General features: G+C 40.6%; 1 protein-coding gene across 1 annotated transcript in view; it reads right to left on the bottom strand.

The window, feature by feature from the left end:
• Positions 1 to 18,353, bottom strand: part of LOC126483780 (ankyrin repeat domain-containing protein 17) — a 263,557-nt gene that overhangs the window by 230,249 nt on the left and 14,955 nt on the right. Inside the window, exon 2 of the mRNA XM_050106941.1 lies at positions 12,890 to 13,034. Coding sequence (XP_049962898.1) covers positions 12,890 to 13,034 — 145 coding nt within the window. The remainder of the gene's footprint in view (positions 1 to 12,889; positions 13,035 to 18,353) is intronic.

Below are 18,353 nucleotides of genomic sequence, written 5' to 3'. Positions count from 1 at the left end.
TTACTGATTTAACTTAAGACCAGAACTTCCTAGGATTTTCTGTCAAGTCGGTACATAGAATTTTACTTTCGAATTCACTGAACGCTTCACGTATAGCCCTCCTTACGCTAACTTTGACATCGTTTAGCTTCTGTTTGTATGAGATTTATGGCTGCTTTTAAACTTGGAGTGAAGCTCTCTTTGCTTTCGCAGTAGTTTCCTAACTTTGTTGTTGTACCACGGTGGGTTTTTCCCATCCCTCACCGTTTTACTCGGCACGTACCTGTCTAAAACGCATTTTACGATTGCCTTAAACTTTTTCCATAAACACTCAACATTGTCAGTGTCGGAACAGAAATTTTCGTTTTGACCTGTTAGGTAGTCTGAAATCTGCCTTCTATTATTCTTGCTAAACAGATAAACCTTCCTCCCTTTTTTATATTCCTATTAACTTCCATATTCAGGGATGCTGCAACGGCCTTATGATCACTGATTCCTTGTTCTGCACATACAGAGTTGAAAAGTTTGGGTCTGTTTGTTATCAGTAGGTCCAAGATGTTATCTCGACGAGTCGGTTCTCCGTTTAATTGCTCGAGGTAATTTTCGGATAGTGCACTCAGTATAATGTCACTCGATGCTCTGTCCCTACCACCCATCCTAAACATCTGAGTGTCCCAGTCTATATCTGGTAAATTGAAATCTCCATCTAAGACTATAATATGCTGAGAAAATTTATGTGAAATGTATTCCAAATTTTCTCTCAGTTGTTCTGCCACTAATGCTGCTGAGTCGGGAGGTCGGTAAAAGGAGCCAATTATTAACCTAGCTCGGTTGTTGAGTGTAACCTCCACCCATAATAATTCACAGGAACTATCCACTTCTACTTCACTACGGGATAAACTACTACTAACAGCGACAAACACTCCACCACCGGTTGCATGCAATCTATCCTTTCTAAACACCGTCTGTACCTTTGTAAAAATTTTGGCAGAATTTATCTCTGGCTTCAGCCAGCTTTCTGTACCTACAATGATTTCAGCTTCGGTGCTTTCTATCAGCGCTTGAAGTTCCGGTACTTTACCAACGCAGCTTCGACAGTTTACAATTACAATACCGATTGCGGCTTGGTCCCCGCACGTCCTGACTTTGCCCCGCACCCGTTGAGGCTGTTGTCCTTTCTGTACTTGCCCAAGGCCATCTAACCTAAAAAACCGCCCAGCCCACGCCACACAACCCCTGCTACCCGTGTAGCCGCTTGTTGCGTGTAGTGGACTCCTGACCTATCCAGCGGAACCTGAAACCCGACCACCCTATGGCGCAAGTCGAGGAATCTGCAGCCCACACGGTCGCAGAACCGTCTCAGCCTCTGATTCAGACCCTCCACTCGGCTCTGTAGCAAAGGTCCGCAGTCAGTCCTGTCGACGATGCTGCAGATGGTGAGCTCTGCTTTCATCCCGCTAGCGAGACTGGCAGTCTTCACCAAATCAGATAGCCGCCGGAAGCCAGAGAGGATTTCCTCCGATCCATAGTGACACACATCATTGGTGCCGACATGAGCGACCACCTGCAGATGGGTGCACCCTGTACCCTTCATGGCATCCGGAAGGGCCCTTTCCACATCTGGAATGACTCCCCCGGTATGCACATGGAGTGCACATTGGTTTTCTTCCACTCTCTTGCTGCCATATCCCTAAGGGTACCCATTACGCGCCTGACGTTGGAGCTCCCAACTACCAGTAAGCACACCCTCTGCGACCGCCCGGATCTTGCAGACTGAGGGGCAACCTCTGGAACAGGACAAGCAGCCATGTCAGGCCGAAGATCAGTATCAGCCTGAGACAGAGCCTGAAACTGGTTCGTCAGACAAACTAGAGAGGCCTTCCGTTCAGCCCTCCGGAATGTCTTTCGCCCCCTGCCACACCTTGAGATGACCTCGCACTCTACCACAGGTGAGGGATCAGCCTCAATGCGGGCAGTATCCCGGGCAACCACAGTCGTAGTCCGATCGGGGGATGCGTGGGACGAGCTGGTCGTCCCCGACAAACCCCGATCCGGACCCCCACAGTGATACCCACTGGCAACAGCCTCAAGCTGTGTGACTGAAGCCAACACTGCCTGAAGCTAGGAGCGAAGGGATGCCAACTCAGCCTGCATCCGAACACAGTAGTTGCGAGCACAAAGGAATTTAAACAGATGAAGCTTCAAGCACATCAAAGGTTAGGTATAGTTGCACTTAAATAAGCCAGTTGAAGTACACGGTGAATCAATAGGCATTTGAATAGGGGCAGTGCCATTGTTCAACAATGTTGACAGAAATGGGTGTGTCAAGAAAGAAGTGGTTGACATAGAGACACAACAGAACATGAGGACTGTGCAATCAGAGACTCACTCTGAGCACCAGGTTAATAATGATCACCAACCAGACGTGCAACTGGTGCTTCAGTTGCTATAAGGGCCATTAATATGCAGCTCACAGAAAGGGGGCTGAGCTTACAGTGCTAACTGCCACTGACCTCTGTACACCAACAAGCCTTTTGCAGTGGTGTCTGGCACGTTCAGCCTGGAATCTCATTGACTAGCACAGAATTGCATTCAGTGATGAGTCACACTTCGAATTTAGACCCAATGACCAGCTAAGATGTGTTGGGAGATGCCCCGGACAGTGGTGGGATACTAACATGACTGTCACTGTCACTTGGCCTGACAACCAGGGGAGATGGTCTGGGTTGCCGTTTCATTTCATAGTAGGACCTCTTTGGCTGTCATCTAAGGCACCCTTACAGTACAGTTACAGTGGTTTGTCAATGATATTCTACACCCTGTTTTGTTGCCCTTCATGGCAAGCCATCCAAGGCCTAAATTTCAGCAAGATGATGTCTTCATGCACATGGCACATTTCATGCTTGCCAAACCCTATCCTGATCTCTTCCCATTTGAGAATGTTTGGAGCACTGTGGGCAGGGACCCCCAACCAGTTCGGGATTTTGACTATCTAAAATGGCAATGGGACAAAATTTGGCATGATATCCCTCAGGAGGGAGCCAACATCGATACCAAGGCAAATAACTGCTCACATAAGGGACAGAGGTGGACTAATGCGTTATTGACTTGCCTAATTTGTGAAGCTCTTTCTCTTGAATAAATCATCCAATTTTTCTGAAGTTGAAATCACTTGTTTGTCTATATATGGACATCACACCAACCAATTTCCACCCTTTGTCAGTCAATATAAATGGAACACAATGAAATAACAATTTCTGCCTGGGAGGAAGTTTTCTTTGTGTGTTCAAAGTGAGGCCCATTAGTGGGCAAACAACATTGAACTGTTGACCACACTACGGTTGTCAGTGTTGGCAATGTGATAGCTGCACAAGAAGCCTTGATGGTTTCTTGTGGTTTTACCAGTGTACTTGGCTTCTGTTGATAAACTTCATTTCTAAAGGTCCCCCATACTTAGAAGTCAAGAGGTGTAAGGCCTGGAGACCATGGTGGGTACTCAGCAGCTCCTCTACAACCTATTCAATATCCAGGTAGACTTTCATCCAAGTAGACTCCGACATCTCTGTGCTAGTGAGACAGAGCACAATCTCCATATAGGTAAAGTCTTTATTTCCAAACACCTCTCAGGTGGCAGGTAAAATTGATGTTTGCAGCATATGAAGATACACTTCACCAGTTAAGGTACTTTCAAAGAAGAATAGGTCAATTAAACTGCACTACGGTAGACCACACTGCACATTAACACCTGGTAGATTAATATGTTTACCACAGCAAACATGACAATTTCCATGCAGTTGTGGCTGTTTACAGCACCATTCAGTTTGAACTGCACCTTGTCAGAACAGATAACCATTCCTGCATACCTTCAAACCACTTTTAGAACTCCATCCTTCGATTCGAGTCGTCCTCATCGATAGTGTGCAGCAATCTTGAAATGTGCACTTTCCACTTTGCAGTCTTCAGAACTCATCTTACACTTGTTCAGCTTATCCCACTTTCACAGACACCCTGCTTCACATATTTTTGAGGTGACCTAGTAAAATGTTCCAATAGAGGAGCACTGGAAGCTGGTGCTTGTTGATCTTTTTGGTTGGTTAGATCTTTCCTTATGCACAGTCCGAACAGTACAGTCGGCTTCAAATTTATCCCAAATACTATAAATTACTGGACATGTTGATGGTGGAGTTCCATAACACATTACGCCATTGCTGATGTACCGCCAGCTTTTTTTCGTACATCCAATATCACAACAATATGGCCTTGCATTGCTCAAATAATCATCTTACTTCATTCATTGTTACCTTGTCATTTGCTGGAAACTGTGCACCAAGATCTGTTGATAAAAACATTGGACTTTCCCACTGTGCAAAACTGCTACAATGTCATTGTGTTCCAAAGATATTAACTATCAAAGATTATCTACTTTTTTGGACTCACTCTCTCCCCCCCCCCCCCCCCCCCCCCACTCTCTCTCTCTCTCTCTCTCTCTCTCTCTCTCTCTCTCTCTCTCTCTCTCTCTCAACTGGCAACCTCAAACAATACGTGGCATGTACCTACTGTTGCCACCAGTTACCTCTATCAATTTGTTAACTTGGGTTCAATATAATTAATGCACCAACAGTATACTTTTCAATCAGTTATCGGTGAGCATCCCAGTTACTGTTCAATGCATCTGAACACGAACTGACCATTATCACTAACAAAATTTCCTTTGGTTATGAGCCAACAGCACCATTTTCTTGCAACATCTTGCTACTGTTCTGTACTCTTAAGTTCACCCGAAGTGTCTAAAGATTAAATAAAAACAGCTTTTATGAATTTTGGGCTATGTCTCTCCTCAGAGACCAATAACAGGTCCTGGACAGGTATGTCTCCTTAAAGCTCCTCAAGGGAGAAAGAACACAGCATAGAGCAGGATTTCCCCAACTGTGCTCAGCAGAACTAACATAGGGAATAAGTGCTCCATGAAAAACTATTAATAACATGGGATTTTTTCTCTCCGGCATTTTGACCAAACTAACTGGTGTTTTTAATTTTGTTAAGGTTATCATGATTTGTATTTAGTATGCTAGGCTCTGTACTTGGAAAGTTACAGTGGCACTGTGTAAATAGTACATGTGGTACGGAGTTTAATGTATAAACTCTTCGTAACCACTTTATACATGCACTTTTTTTGCGGCGAAGTAAAGAACCTATTACGTACTTGCTTTAGGCTGGGGACGGCCTGGAGATAACAGGAAGCTTTAAAATGGATTTTTTATGTATAAAATAATACAGATTTAAAAACAAAATATTAAATTGATAAACATTTCCAGAAGCAAATGTGGACTGTACACTATTTACTTATTACAAAATGCAGATTAAAGCTGAAGTAACTGCAGTACAGTCAGCAATTAGAGAGATGAGAACTGAACAAATTGACAGTTTCAAAAGAGTGTATTATGCATCAATTAACTGCTGGAGTATAAACACAGAAGAGGAACGAGTAGCTTTAAGACAAACTAGTTAAGATAACAGAGGAAAAATCTAGGCAAGAAGAAAAAGCCTGGCAGGAATCCTTGGCTAACTAAGAATTTTGAGTATGTGACAAGCATGAAAGCTGTCCACCTAGTGAGATGGATATATAAGACATGTGAAATACTGTCGGACAATAATCCCAGTACCATCTAAGGCATGTGCTTATAGTTGTATCACTGAACCATCAGTTTCATACACAAAATACTAACACAAACAGCCAGAAAAAAATGCGACACCCTAAAGGATAAGGTCACATTACTAACAAGCGAGGCGACAGGTAGTTCATCATCATAAGAATATACGATAAATTCATACCAAATTAAACACACGTCACAGTAAAGTATGCCTGTACAGTTACATCAATACACAGTGTATCCCCTTTTGGCAGCAATGCAGACGTGTATTCTCTCACACAAACTATCATAAAGGTTTCGATTGATGCCATATGACAGACTGTCCGCAAACATCTCACACCTTTTGTTTAATTCAGCACTGATTCTTGCAGTCTCTAGAGAATAAGTAAGTTCCCACTTCATCATGTGTCGTGTGTTCAATTGGGGAGCAATCTGATGATCCTGCTGGCCAGGACAGTTGGACAGCACACAGAGGACATTGTTGGGGAGCAATCTGATGATCCTGCTGGCCAGGACAGTTGGACAGCACACAGAGAACATTGTGTCACAGCATCCATATGTTGATATGCACTGTCCTGCTGAAAAAGCACATGGAGAACAATGTGTGGGATGTCTCTGATGTTGTTTACTTTACTCTGCAGTAATACCAAATGTGACTGGGTTTTAACTGATGTACACACACACACACACACACACACACACACACACACACACACACACACACACACACACACACACCCCATGAAGCCTGGAACGGAGCCTGTCTGTCTTGGGCGAATGAACTATGGAATAGACCACTAACCTAGCCTAGGTTGGACACATGTACCTCCAAAAGTCACATAATGGAGTCTACTCTAATCACACAAGAAAATGAAGCATTATTCCACACCCCCAACTGACTTTTTCATGACACTAGGGTAGCTGTGCTTAATGGTGTCAGTCGTTTGCTGGTCAGAGACACATGTTCTCAGTTCTGCAGCAAGCACATGGTTTCCAATGGCCCCTGGTTACACAGCAGGTGCAACATGTGCCCCAATTTTGACCCTGGATGATGTTGGCCACCGTCGCACACAAAATGCGTCGATACTGACGTGTGCGTTGTCTGCGCATCCAGAATCTGGTTGACAGGTGTGGGAATGTGCAAACCACTGCTGAAAGCAGCAATGCATCACTGTCACAAAGTGCCCAACATGTGCAGCAATCTGTTGATATGACCAGCTGGCTTCCCACAGGACCACAATGCAATCTTGTTCAAGTGGCTGAAGTAGTTCAATGGAAGTGTATCCTCATTGACAGAGGATGGTTGTATCCTAAAATGAATTATTTCAAACATGTTTACCTTTTAACTTAGCACAGTTACCGTTTGCAGACTCAAAACAGATGGTGCACATAGTGGCACCCTGCATGACATCTGACTGCTGTTGACTGACGAATGAAACACTAACGCTACAACTCTTAATATGCACATATTACACCCTGGTGCCACTGAACAGTCCTTATAAGTGTTGCATTTTTTTTTATTGTTTTTTTTTTATTTACTACCCTGGCAGTGTAGATTTACAAAACAATGGCAGGCTTCGTGTGTTCCTCCATTTCTTTGGAAACCTTACTGATCTTTCCCCATAGATAAGTAAGGGTTCCAAAGAAATGGAGGAGCACATGAAGCAGTACTAACTCTAGCCTTAACCTTACAAGACAGGTTCAGAAAAGGCAAACCCACATTATAGCATTTGTGGATTTAGAAAAATGCCTTTGACAGGACAAGGGGGGTTCCCAAAAGAAAACAACTTCTTTTCAACTTATTTTTTTCACACTCAAAGTTTCAAAGCATTGTTCAATTTTTCTTTGCCTTAGCAACATCAGCAAAATGCTTTTCTTTCGTGTGTTTTTTCACTCTAGGAAACAACATGTCACAAGGGGCAAGGTTGGGTGATTACAGAGGGGAGGGGCAGTTAAGGAACAAGAGTCATTTTGGGACTCTGCACTGAACTCCAAGTCACTCCTGACAGCCCCACAATTTCTTCAATGGTCCACCATTGATCGTCATTCACTGAAGCAATGTTTTCAACATCTTCATGTGTTCAGGCCATGGAACGATGGCCAAAATGAGGTTTATCTTCAACTGACATTTCACTCTTTTCGAAATAGGAAAACCACTCCAACACAGTTTTCCCCATAGCATCACCCTTGTGTGATTTTTTTAATGCGAGTGGCTGTTCCACTTTTTCCAAGCAAAAAGCAGAATTTCACTGCCACACACTGTTCATGGAAATCAGCCATTGCAAAATTAGTCCTAACTTCCTTCTGCAACGGCACTCTGCTTACTGTGTGTGGAATATTCACTCTGCGCACTCCTAGTTGCAAAATGCAGTACTTTAAAAGCTCTGCCTACCAAAAAATTAGTTCCGTTTCTTTTGGGTACCCTCTCATACTGGCTAAAATACAGTACCTGGAACTAAACATGGGGCAATGTCAATAACTGACCTGGTGAGCCAGTAGCTTTGTGAAACTACAGTTTAATGCTTGCAACAAAGTAGAAACAACAAACAGTCCCTGCGAGTTTCCATGAACAGTATAATTTTTAAACTTTAACAGTTGTCTGATGATGAACCTGTTGGTCCAAAACCACTTATGGCACTATTTGTTTACAGTAAATAGTATTAACAGTTGCTGGGTACTGCTTTTACTTCATTTTAGGAATTAACCTGTGTTGCCTGAAACTATTACAGAAATGAGACTGTAGTTTTAAGAGTCTAACTACATGAAACATAATAATGGCATTGGTAATTTATATGTCCAAGAAACATTTTACAATGAATATGATTTACACACAGAAAACATACGTCACATATACAGACATATTAACATACGGTTAAAGAGGAAAGGAAAGGTGGTCAGATACAGCCTTTCCAAAGGGACCATCCCAGCATTTCCCTGACGTGATTAAGAAAAACTGCAGGAAACCTGAATCAGAATGGCCTGACAGACCATGAACTTAGTACATTTAACACACTGACCTCAGATTTGGGAAGACTGTGTCATACAGTTATGCCCAACACATGATTCTCTCCTGTTTATACATACTACGAACAAGTTGGCTTAATAACATGAATAATATTTGAAAATGATAGTTTTCTACTTAGCATGTAAAGAAAACGTGGGTGCATTTTCTATTTCAGAAGAAGGCCTTTCACCTAAAAGCTTAAAATGTGTAGCAGTCTTCTTGTTATGCTTGTCTGCAACCTAACATCTAATCTGTATGGTGAACAGTAATCTATCAATTTCAAATACTGTTGTTTCATCCTGAACTTTCCACTGTTTAACATGAAGAGTAATTATATACTGTTTATTTAGTTTAGGCAGTAGCTGAATAGGATTGCAGCTGACACTCGCCATCCCTCCAATGTGATTCAATCTGTACATGGAAAATAGTGCAGGAAACCAAGGAGAAATGAGGAAAGGGGATTAAAGTGCAGGGAGAGGAAATAAAATACTTTACACTTTCTCCACAACATTATACCTGTCAGAAATAGCAAAAAAAAAAAAACTGCAATGTCATTCAGACTGAATGTACAGTGTCTTGATGAACAGAAGCTTTAAATATGGTGCTATAGAGGAAAGCTGAAGATAATTTGACTATCATCTGTGAACATCATACAAAGCATATATTGCCATTTCGATGTATGTTATTAAGATCAGACACTTTCAGTGCAGCCTCAATAGGCTAGGCTTAAGAATGAACCAGCTGGTTCATAACTAGTTGCCAAACATATGTGCTGCAACTATAAAATTGTTAAACACTTCACGAAATAGTATGAGGTATTACTAGTATTAATGCTGCTACTAAAACGCAGCAATAATTTAAAAATTAATGCAAAAGTAAAGAAATCTTGAAGTCTTGGTTAAGCAATTTTTTTGATCACACTGATACAGAAATTTAAGGACTGAAAAATAAATGCCAAGATTTTCACATCCCTTTTCACTGTACATTGATTGTCACAAAATAAAAACATGACAGTTTCTTTTCAACTATCACATACAAGAAAATAACTAATATGATTGAGTCAAAACTGAACCTCAGGGTAAAAAAGTGCTCATAATTGCACTTTTAATAAAACAGTATTCTCAGGTGTCTATGTGGATTGAATCTATTTTGAAGAATGGTCACAGTAAGACATTTGAAGGCCTTTATCATGGAAGTAAGGTTGTATTAGGATAGCTACCATTTTATACTTCCATAAAATGGCTTTACTGGTATTAAGTGATGGTTCTGAACAAAACAGCACAATTTTGTTCATTAGGCACAGAAATCTGGTTAGTTAATGGTGTCCAATATTCAGAGTACCTTGATTCAGGAGTTCACTTTTATTTCATAACATCAGAAAAAGTTTGTTTCAAGGCATTATCATCCAAGGTAGCTGTGACAAGATCAGTATGGGTCAGAAGCCTTAATTAATGAAATACCAATAATTTCAAAACAATATCCTTTACCTATAAGAAATTACTATGAAATCTATAAGACATTACATAACAAATTTCCAATTCAACACTATACAAACGCTCCAACTACATTAATATGTTAACTGAATCTCCAAAAATCAGAGCATTAGAGGAACTGGGGGACGTAAAAGTATGAAGACACTGAATTCATTGCCTCAAATTAAACTGATCCATTCATTTTTTGAACTGCTTTGATGAAGCTGCTCCAAGTGCCAAGTTAGAGTCCTATCTACGCCTTTCAAAAGAATACCACTTCTCCATACCTCATTCTATACAGTAACCTCAAAATCTAAAAATCAGAGATAAACGTCTGAGTTGTTTTCCTCCTGTAGTATATCACTAATCTTATATACGAAATCCACAGTCTTAACCCTCAGTTGGTAACATCTGTCTCTTAGGCGCGTATCAGCACTCTCAATGTATTGTTGACAGACGTGCATTGTTACTTGGATCTGATATTTGAGCTACGCTTCATTCGTGAGTTGAACTTGCTACTGTGTGGACGTCATTGTTTCATTTCCATGACATTCACTATAGTGGACATTCTTCGAAAAATTTGGTCATCTTAGTCACCCAGACGGATGTTACCGTAAACACCAATTTTTCACGTTACCAACTAAGGGTTAACTCACCACCTACCATATAGCAGGTATGCAGCATCTCTTTCTTTGTAACAAGCACAGTAATTATAGCACACATGTACAAGACTGTGTGTCCATGTCTACACACCTTGTTACCACCAAAGGAGTCAAAGCCACACTATTCATAAATATATCAACGGACAAGACAGGTAAACCCTACTGTGCCTGTAGACAAGAGTGTGTGGATGTTGGCAATGCTTCATAGTACTAAGCTGGAAGCAACCAATTCAAGTTTGATACGGTGTAGCCAATTACTAGTTGTTAACCAGTCTCCTTCTATATGCCCGAAAACACCTTTTTTATTATAAAGGCAATTTTTGTTATTGGCATACAAAGCCTTTTTGCACTACTTCTTGTAGTTAGCAATATATCTGAAATACAAGATCTTGTATGTGGTGACATAGATCTGAAATCTTTGATGCATTGGAAAGTTTTGTTACTAGTTGGCAATCAGAAACCATTCACTAAGTGATGAAAAGTATCCGGACAACCCCAACAACATATATTTCTCGTATTACGTGCATTGTGCTGCCACCTACTGCCAGGTACTCCATATCAGTGACCTCAGTAGTCATTAGACATTGTGAGGGAGCAGAATGGGGCGCTCCGCAGAACTCACGGACATAGAACGTGGTCAGGCGATTGGGTGTTACTTGTATCATAAACCTGTACACGAGATATCCACACTCCTGAACATCCCTAGGTCCACTGTTTCCGATGTGATAGTGAATTGGAAAGGTGAAGGGACGCTTACAGCACAAAAGTGCTACAGGCCGATCTCGTCTGTTGACTGACAGAGACTGCCGACAGTTGAAGAGGGTCTTAATGTGCCCAGGCAGACCTCTATCTAGACCATCACCCAAGATTCCAAACTGCATCAGTATCCATTGCAGTTACTATGACAGTTAAGTGGGAGGTAAGAAAACTTTGATTTCATGGACGAATGGCTTCTCATAAGCCATAGATCATGCCGGTAAACGCCAAACGACACCTTGCTTGGTGTAAGGAGCATAAACATTGGACAAATGACCAGTGAAAAAACATTGTGTGGAGTGATGAATCACAGTACACAATGAGGAGACCCGATGGCTGGGTGTGGGTGTGGTGAATGCTCAATGAACATCGTGTGCCAGCATGTCTAGGGCCAATAGTAAAATTCGGAGGTGGTGGTAGTGGTATGATGTGGTCGTGTTTTTCACACAAGGGGGCTTGCACCCCGTTTTGTGTGGCACTATCACAATGTAGGCCTACACTGATGTTTTAAGCACCTTCTTGCTTCCCAGTGTTGAAGAGCAATTCAGGGATGGCGATTGCATCTTTCAACATGATTGAGCACCTGTTCGTAACGCACTACCTGTGGCTGCATGGTTACACGACAACAACATCCCTGTAATTGACTGACCTGCACAGTGTCCTGATCTGAATCCTACACAGCACCTTTGGGATGTTTTGGAACCCCGACTTAGAGTCAGGCATCACCAACAGACATTGATACCTCTCCTCAGTGCAGCAATCCTTGAAGAATGGGCTGTCATTCCCCAAGAAAACTTCCAGCACCTGATTGAACGTATGCCTGTGAGAGTGCAAGCTGTCATCAAGGCTAAGGGCGGGCCAACATCATATTGAATTCCAACATTACTGATGGGTGCACTAAGAACTTTTAAGTCATTTTCAGTCAGGTGTCCTAATACTTTCTATCACATAGTGTAATTACACAAACTTTATGTCCAATGGTCTGTAGTATAACTTGCGGTTTATGCTAAATTGTAGATGTTAGCCTTATCTGGCACAAGTAAACACGCCTTCTTACCAGATGATATGACCTGGCTGACCTAAAAGTTCCACTCCTCTACATTAGAAACTTACACTTATTTGATTCCACAACCGAAAATACATCACGCTATCATTATCTCATTCACAACAGATCAAGAGCAGGTGCTCCCATTTTTGAATTGCTAATAATCCCTCCAAATGGTGGTTACTGAAATATGGACTGCGATAGCACATGGGCAGCCGAATAATACGAACAACTATCTAAATTCTATATTGAAACACCAAACTTCACACCAAGCGCCTTGTTTTTATTATATGTGAACACAAATTATTTACTTGACATACCCGCTGCTTCAAGAAGAGCTTCGAGCCGTGCTTGAGTTTCTGGGTCCACAGATGGCTCTATTGTCTCTTCAGGAGACAGGAACTTTGAGGTTTCCAAGCGTGTCTCTTCGTCCAACTCCGCTTGATCGATAACAAACGATTCAACCTGCAAGGCACAGAATAACAAAGAGACTGTTAACATAGATGACAAAAGATTCAAGTAGCTTCAAAAATTCGAAAACAAAAACAAAATCATGACCAAGTAAAAGGCAACATAGAATAATACGTTCCATAAACAGTTGTGTGTGTGTGTGTGTCTGTGTGTGTGTGTGTGTGTGTGTGTGTGTGTGTGTGTGTGTGTGTGTGTGTGTGTGTGTGTGTTTATATACAAAGATGATGTGACTTACCAAACGAAAGTGCTGGCAGATTGATAGACACACAAACACACACACACAAAATTCAAGCTTTCGCAACCAATGGTTACTTCATCAGGAAAGAGGGAAGGAGAGGGAAAGACGAAAGGATGTGGGTTTTAAGGGAGAGGGGAAGGAGTCATTCCAATCCCGGGAGTGGAAAGACTTACCTTAGGGGGGAAAAAAGGACAAGTACACACACACACACACACACACACACACACACACACACACACACACACACACACACACACACACAAGTATCCAGATAACCCGGACGGTGTAACACTGTGCCAAGATGTGCTGGCTGTGCACCAAGGCGTGTTTAGCCACAGGGTGATACTCATTACTAACTTCCAAATGTCAGTCAGTAATAAAAGTGTGTAAGTTGGACGTATTTATTCATCGCATGCAACTTCTGCAGGTTTTTTTGAGTAACTAAACACAACTCAAATATTTTACTAGCAAAGCTTGAAGCATATGTACACTTCTACAAAAGTGTGTAGTTAATAAATCTTAATAGGATTATTCTACAGACCAGTTTTAGCTCTGGAGAACAGGTCAAAAACAATCCCTTACCATCTTCCCAAAAATCAACATGAAATGGCCACAGACTTTAAACCTGTACACCTAATTAGTGGCAATGCAATCTGAACATTTTTATTTTATACTCAGATTTAGCAAACAATTTACTGTGATCTCCTTGGAAGAGGACTATCAGCTCAATTTTGTCAAGGATGACAGATTCTCTGAAGTCTCATTTAAGAAGGCATTCTAAACACTCACAAGCAGTGTTGCAAAGTTATTCACAGAAAACCTCGAAAGGAATGCATGGATTGAGAGGCAAGTGTGCTTCCAATTACACATTACATACTTCACGACTAAACTGGATCATGCAAGAGCAAGGACCACACTAATTATGGTCAGTGGACTAATCACTCTCAAAATACAGTGAAAAATATTTAATTAGAAGAGATTCACAGTGTCTAGACTTATTCATGAAAATAAGGTATACCACATTTTGAAGAACATTAGAAAATTTATAATGATTAGTATACATGCAAAATGTGTTTGATGAAAATACAAAAACAGTTCAAGAACACAGTTGCTCAGTTGACAGTGGAGAGATGCACGTCATGAATTTTAGTAAAGTAAGAGCATATCAATCAGTGAAGCCAATTTTCAGAGTCATTAAAATAAAATGAAGGTGAGCAAGACATATGGCTAAGCAAACAGATGGTACATGGAGCAACATAGTTCTTTGCTTAATTCAAAGATATAAAAGATGAGTCAATGAAATGACATCAAAAAATACGCAGGAGCACAAAAAGTCAGCAGGGTGTGATGTGGTTGATGCATATGCATGAGAGAGAGTTTTTTTTTACGGGTAAGGCAGGATAACTACAAACGACACATTGAACACCAAAATGTGGGACAAAATTAAGTCTCAAATGTGACAGGACTCTTGATGCAACTGATCTAGTAAATCTGAAATAAGTAGCTAACTAAGACAAGTGATAAAAGTACAAACAATTTATTTTGATAATGTGACATATTGAAAAACATTAAAACAATACAACAAAACACAACCAGCTACAATAGTCCCCTTTTTACAAAAATTAAAAAATAAAATAAAAACTACCTACCAACCCCCCCCCCCCCCCCACACACACACACACACACACACACACACACACACACACACGATGGTTACTGTATTAAATACATGCAAAAGCTGCAAAATTTGTGGATAAATTAGAGTCACTGAAGGGAGTTTTAGTTCTATTATCTCTGTAATAATGTGGCACATCAGAATTACAAGCAAATAGTGACTTCCTATTTGCTACAGAATTTATACTCATGTACAGTTCCAACAATCATACACTGTGTACACAAATTTCAGCCAATGTCAACATTGCTTTCAACAGATCTCACTTGACAACCCTTAACCATCATCATCTCATTGACAATAGACACCAGCATACTCAATTTGAGGAAATTTCTTTACTGACATCACATTCAATTACAAAATACTTTCTGTGAGGTAGGAACCTTTTATGCACTGGTTCTAGTCATCTTACTTAGTTGCAAAAACATCTTAAAATTTCTAAAAAGCAAGAATACCAAAGAGGGGATGTGATCTGTGCGTGAACAGATAACGTAAATGACACATGAGATAGTTGTGTATCACAAGTACACACAAAGCCAACAAACATCTCGAACATTTAATTGTAATAGGAAAATGATTTTTAATAGCAGGAAAAGAAAGAGAAGGAAAAGTAGTTAGAGAACATAGACAGGAGAAAAGAATTAAATTAGAAGTTGCCCAGTATAATATTGCAAACAATACAATTTATTCATTGCTTACACTTGATTTAATAACCATAAAAGGTTTGTTGGCTGAAGAGTTCTTAAGGCAACAATAGGTTTCTGATAGGTTATTTAATGTCAAAACATTTCAAAGCCAGATTTTAAACTGCAGTACACTCAAGAACAGAAGTGAAGAGGACTCTGACCATAATTTACTGATCACAAATGGACTTGAAAAGTGAAGAAATTGCTGTGAGGCAGGAAACTAAGGAAATGTGACCTAGATAAACTGAATGAATCATTGGTTGTTGAGAGTTTCAAAGGGAGCATAACTGACAAATATGAGCAGTAAGGAATATGATCTAAGAGAACAACTTTGTGAAATAAAATGATGAAGACAGCAAAAGATAAAATACAGAGAAAGACAATGCCAGTAGACTGTGGATAATGCACACAATATTGAATTTCATTGACAAAAGGAGGAAATACACTGAGGAGACAAAAGTCATGGGATACCTCCTAATATTGTGTCTGACATCCTTTTGCCCAGCATAATGCACCAACAACTTCATGTGGCATGGACTCACCAAGTCATTTGAAGTCCCCTGCAGAAATACAGAGCCATGTTGCCTCTATAGCCATCCATAATTGCAAAAGTGTTGCCTGTGCAGTATTCTGTGCATGAGCTGACCTCTCCATTATGTTCCATAAATATTCATGGGATTCATGGCAGGTCATCTGGATGGCTAAATCATTTGCTTGAATTGTCCAGAATGTTCTTCAAACCAATCATGAAAACTGTGACCCAGGTGACACAGCACATTGTCATCTGTAGAAATTCCATCATGGTCTGGGAACGTGAAGTCTACTAATGGCTGCAAATTGTCTCCAAGTAGCTGAACAATGATCGGTTTTATTGGACCACAGAAAAGTCCATTCCATGTAAACACAGTCCACATCATTATGGAGCCACCATCACCTTGCACAGTGCTTTGTTGACAATTTGGGTCCATGGCTTTGTGGGGTCTGCACTACACTTTAACTCCACCATCACCTCTTACCAACTGAAACTGGGACTCATCTGAACAGGTCAAGGATATCCTGTCATCTGGGGGCCAACCAATATGGTCACGAGCCCAGAAGAGGCACTGCAGGTGATGCTGTGCTGTCAGCAAAAGCAATCGTCTTGGTCAGCTGCTGCCATAGCCCATTAGCACCAAACTTTGTCGCACTGTCCTAACATATGTTCATTGTACATCCCACATTGATTCCTGCAGTTATTTCACACAGTGTTGTTTCTCTGTTAGCACTGAGCAAGTGCCACTGCTCTTGGTTGTTAAGTCAAGGTCATCAGCCACCGTGTTGTCCATTGTGAAAAGTAATGCCTGAAATGTGGTATTCTCACACACTACTGACACTGTATCTCTGAATACTGAATTCCCCAACGATTTCTGAAATCTAATGTCCCATGCACTTAGTTCCAACTACCATTCCTTGTTCAAAGTCTGTTAATCCATGTAGTGCAGCCATAATCGTGTTGGAAACCCTTCCACAAGAATCACCTGAATACAAATGACAGCTCCACCAATTCACTGCCCTTTTATAACTTGGATACATGATACTACTGGCACCTGTGTATGTGTGTATCACTATCCCATGACTTACCACCTCAATGCATAACAATGGAGCATGAAGAATGTAACAGTTCAGATTACAAGGCACACTGGCACTGACAAGTGGGTCATTCCATGTCAAGTGGACCAAGTTTCTAAAACTAATGAAATTTTATGGGGAAGTACCACAACGTCTCAAATGGTTATGTACAATGTTTTGGCTCGACACCATCTGTGGTTTCATTTCTGTGTCCTCTCGTAGATCGGATAACCTTCATGAAAGGTACTATTAACCAACAATCCCCTGATTTTGTATACTCTAACAACTCTCTATGCTCAAAAAGAATTTTGAATAAATTTGGTGACAATTTTATGATTTCAAAAGTGGCAGAAAATCCACTGTGCATTGTGGAGAGACCATCTGTAACCAGCCATAAAACACAATTTTATAGAGAGATTCATCCAAGAATTGGTAATATGACACTTAGCCATACTGTATTCTTGTGCTTCTTGTACAACAGCCTCTGTCCTTCTCTACCAAAATATATGCACCTGCAAAGCTGATACTGTTTTGGGTGCCACATTTTCAGTAATTTTCTCAATTGCACGTTCTTTAATCTTTATCTTGCTATTCTTTAAGCTTTGGAATCTATTTAGTTTAATAGTGAAACTTTTTTACCTATGCTTGCTTATGGCTGAATAACACTACTCGAAGTTGTTACTTTTCACACAGTGTATATGTTCGAACATGCGTAAACAGAAAGTAAAATCGATGACTGCTGCTTTTATGTCAGTCAAAATACAACAGCAGTTATGTGGAAATCAACTTCCATACAATAAGCTGCAATAAATGAAATTCAATGCCAAGTTATGGCTGAAATTACCATCAAAACTTTTCATAAATTCATCACTGAAGAAATTTCATACAACATTATTTAAGACCATACAAAACACTGTTGAATATGGTGCCAAGGCATTGTTAGGACTTTAAGAGGATTTGGTGCACCCGAAAAGCTTATCTTTCAATTCAAAAGCTATATAGATAAATTTTAGACCCACACCTATTTGTGAAAAGAACCAAAAGGTGACTGATGCTTTCTTCTTGTTTGTGGTCAAGATGACAATGTCATAATCCTTCAACATTTTATT

The sequence above is a fragment of the Schistocerca serialis genome, chromosome 1, assembly GCF_023864345.2.
Source record: "Schistocerca serialis cubense isolate TAMUIC-IGC-003099 chromosome 1, iqSchSeri2.2, whole genome shotgun sequence".
NCBI lineage: Eukaryota > Metazoa > Arthropoda > Insecta > Orthoptera > Acrididae > Schistocerca > Schistocerca serialis.
This window is presented reverse-complemented; position numbering and strand designations above follow the sequence as displayed.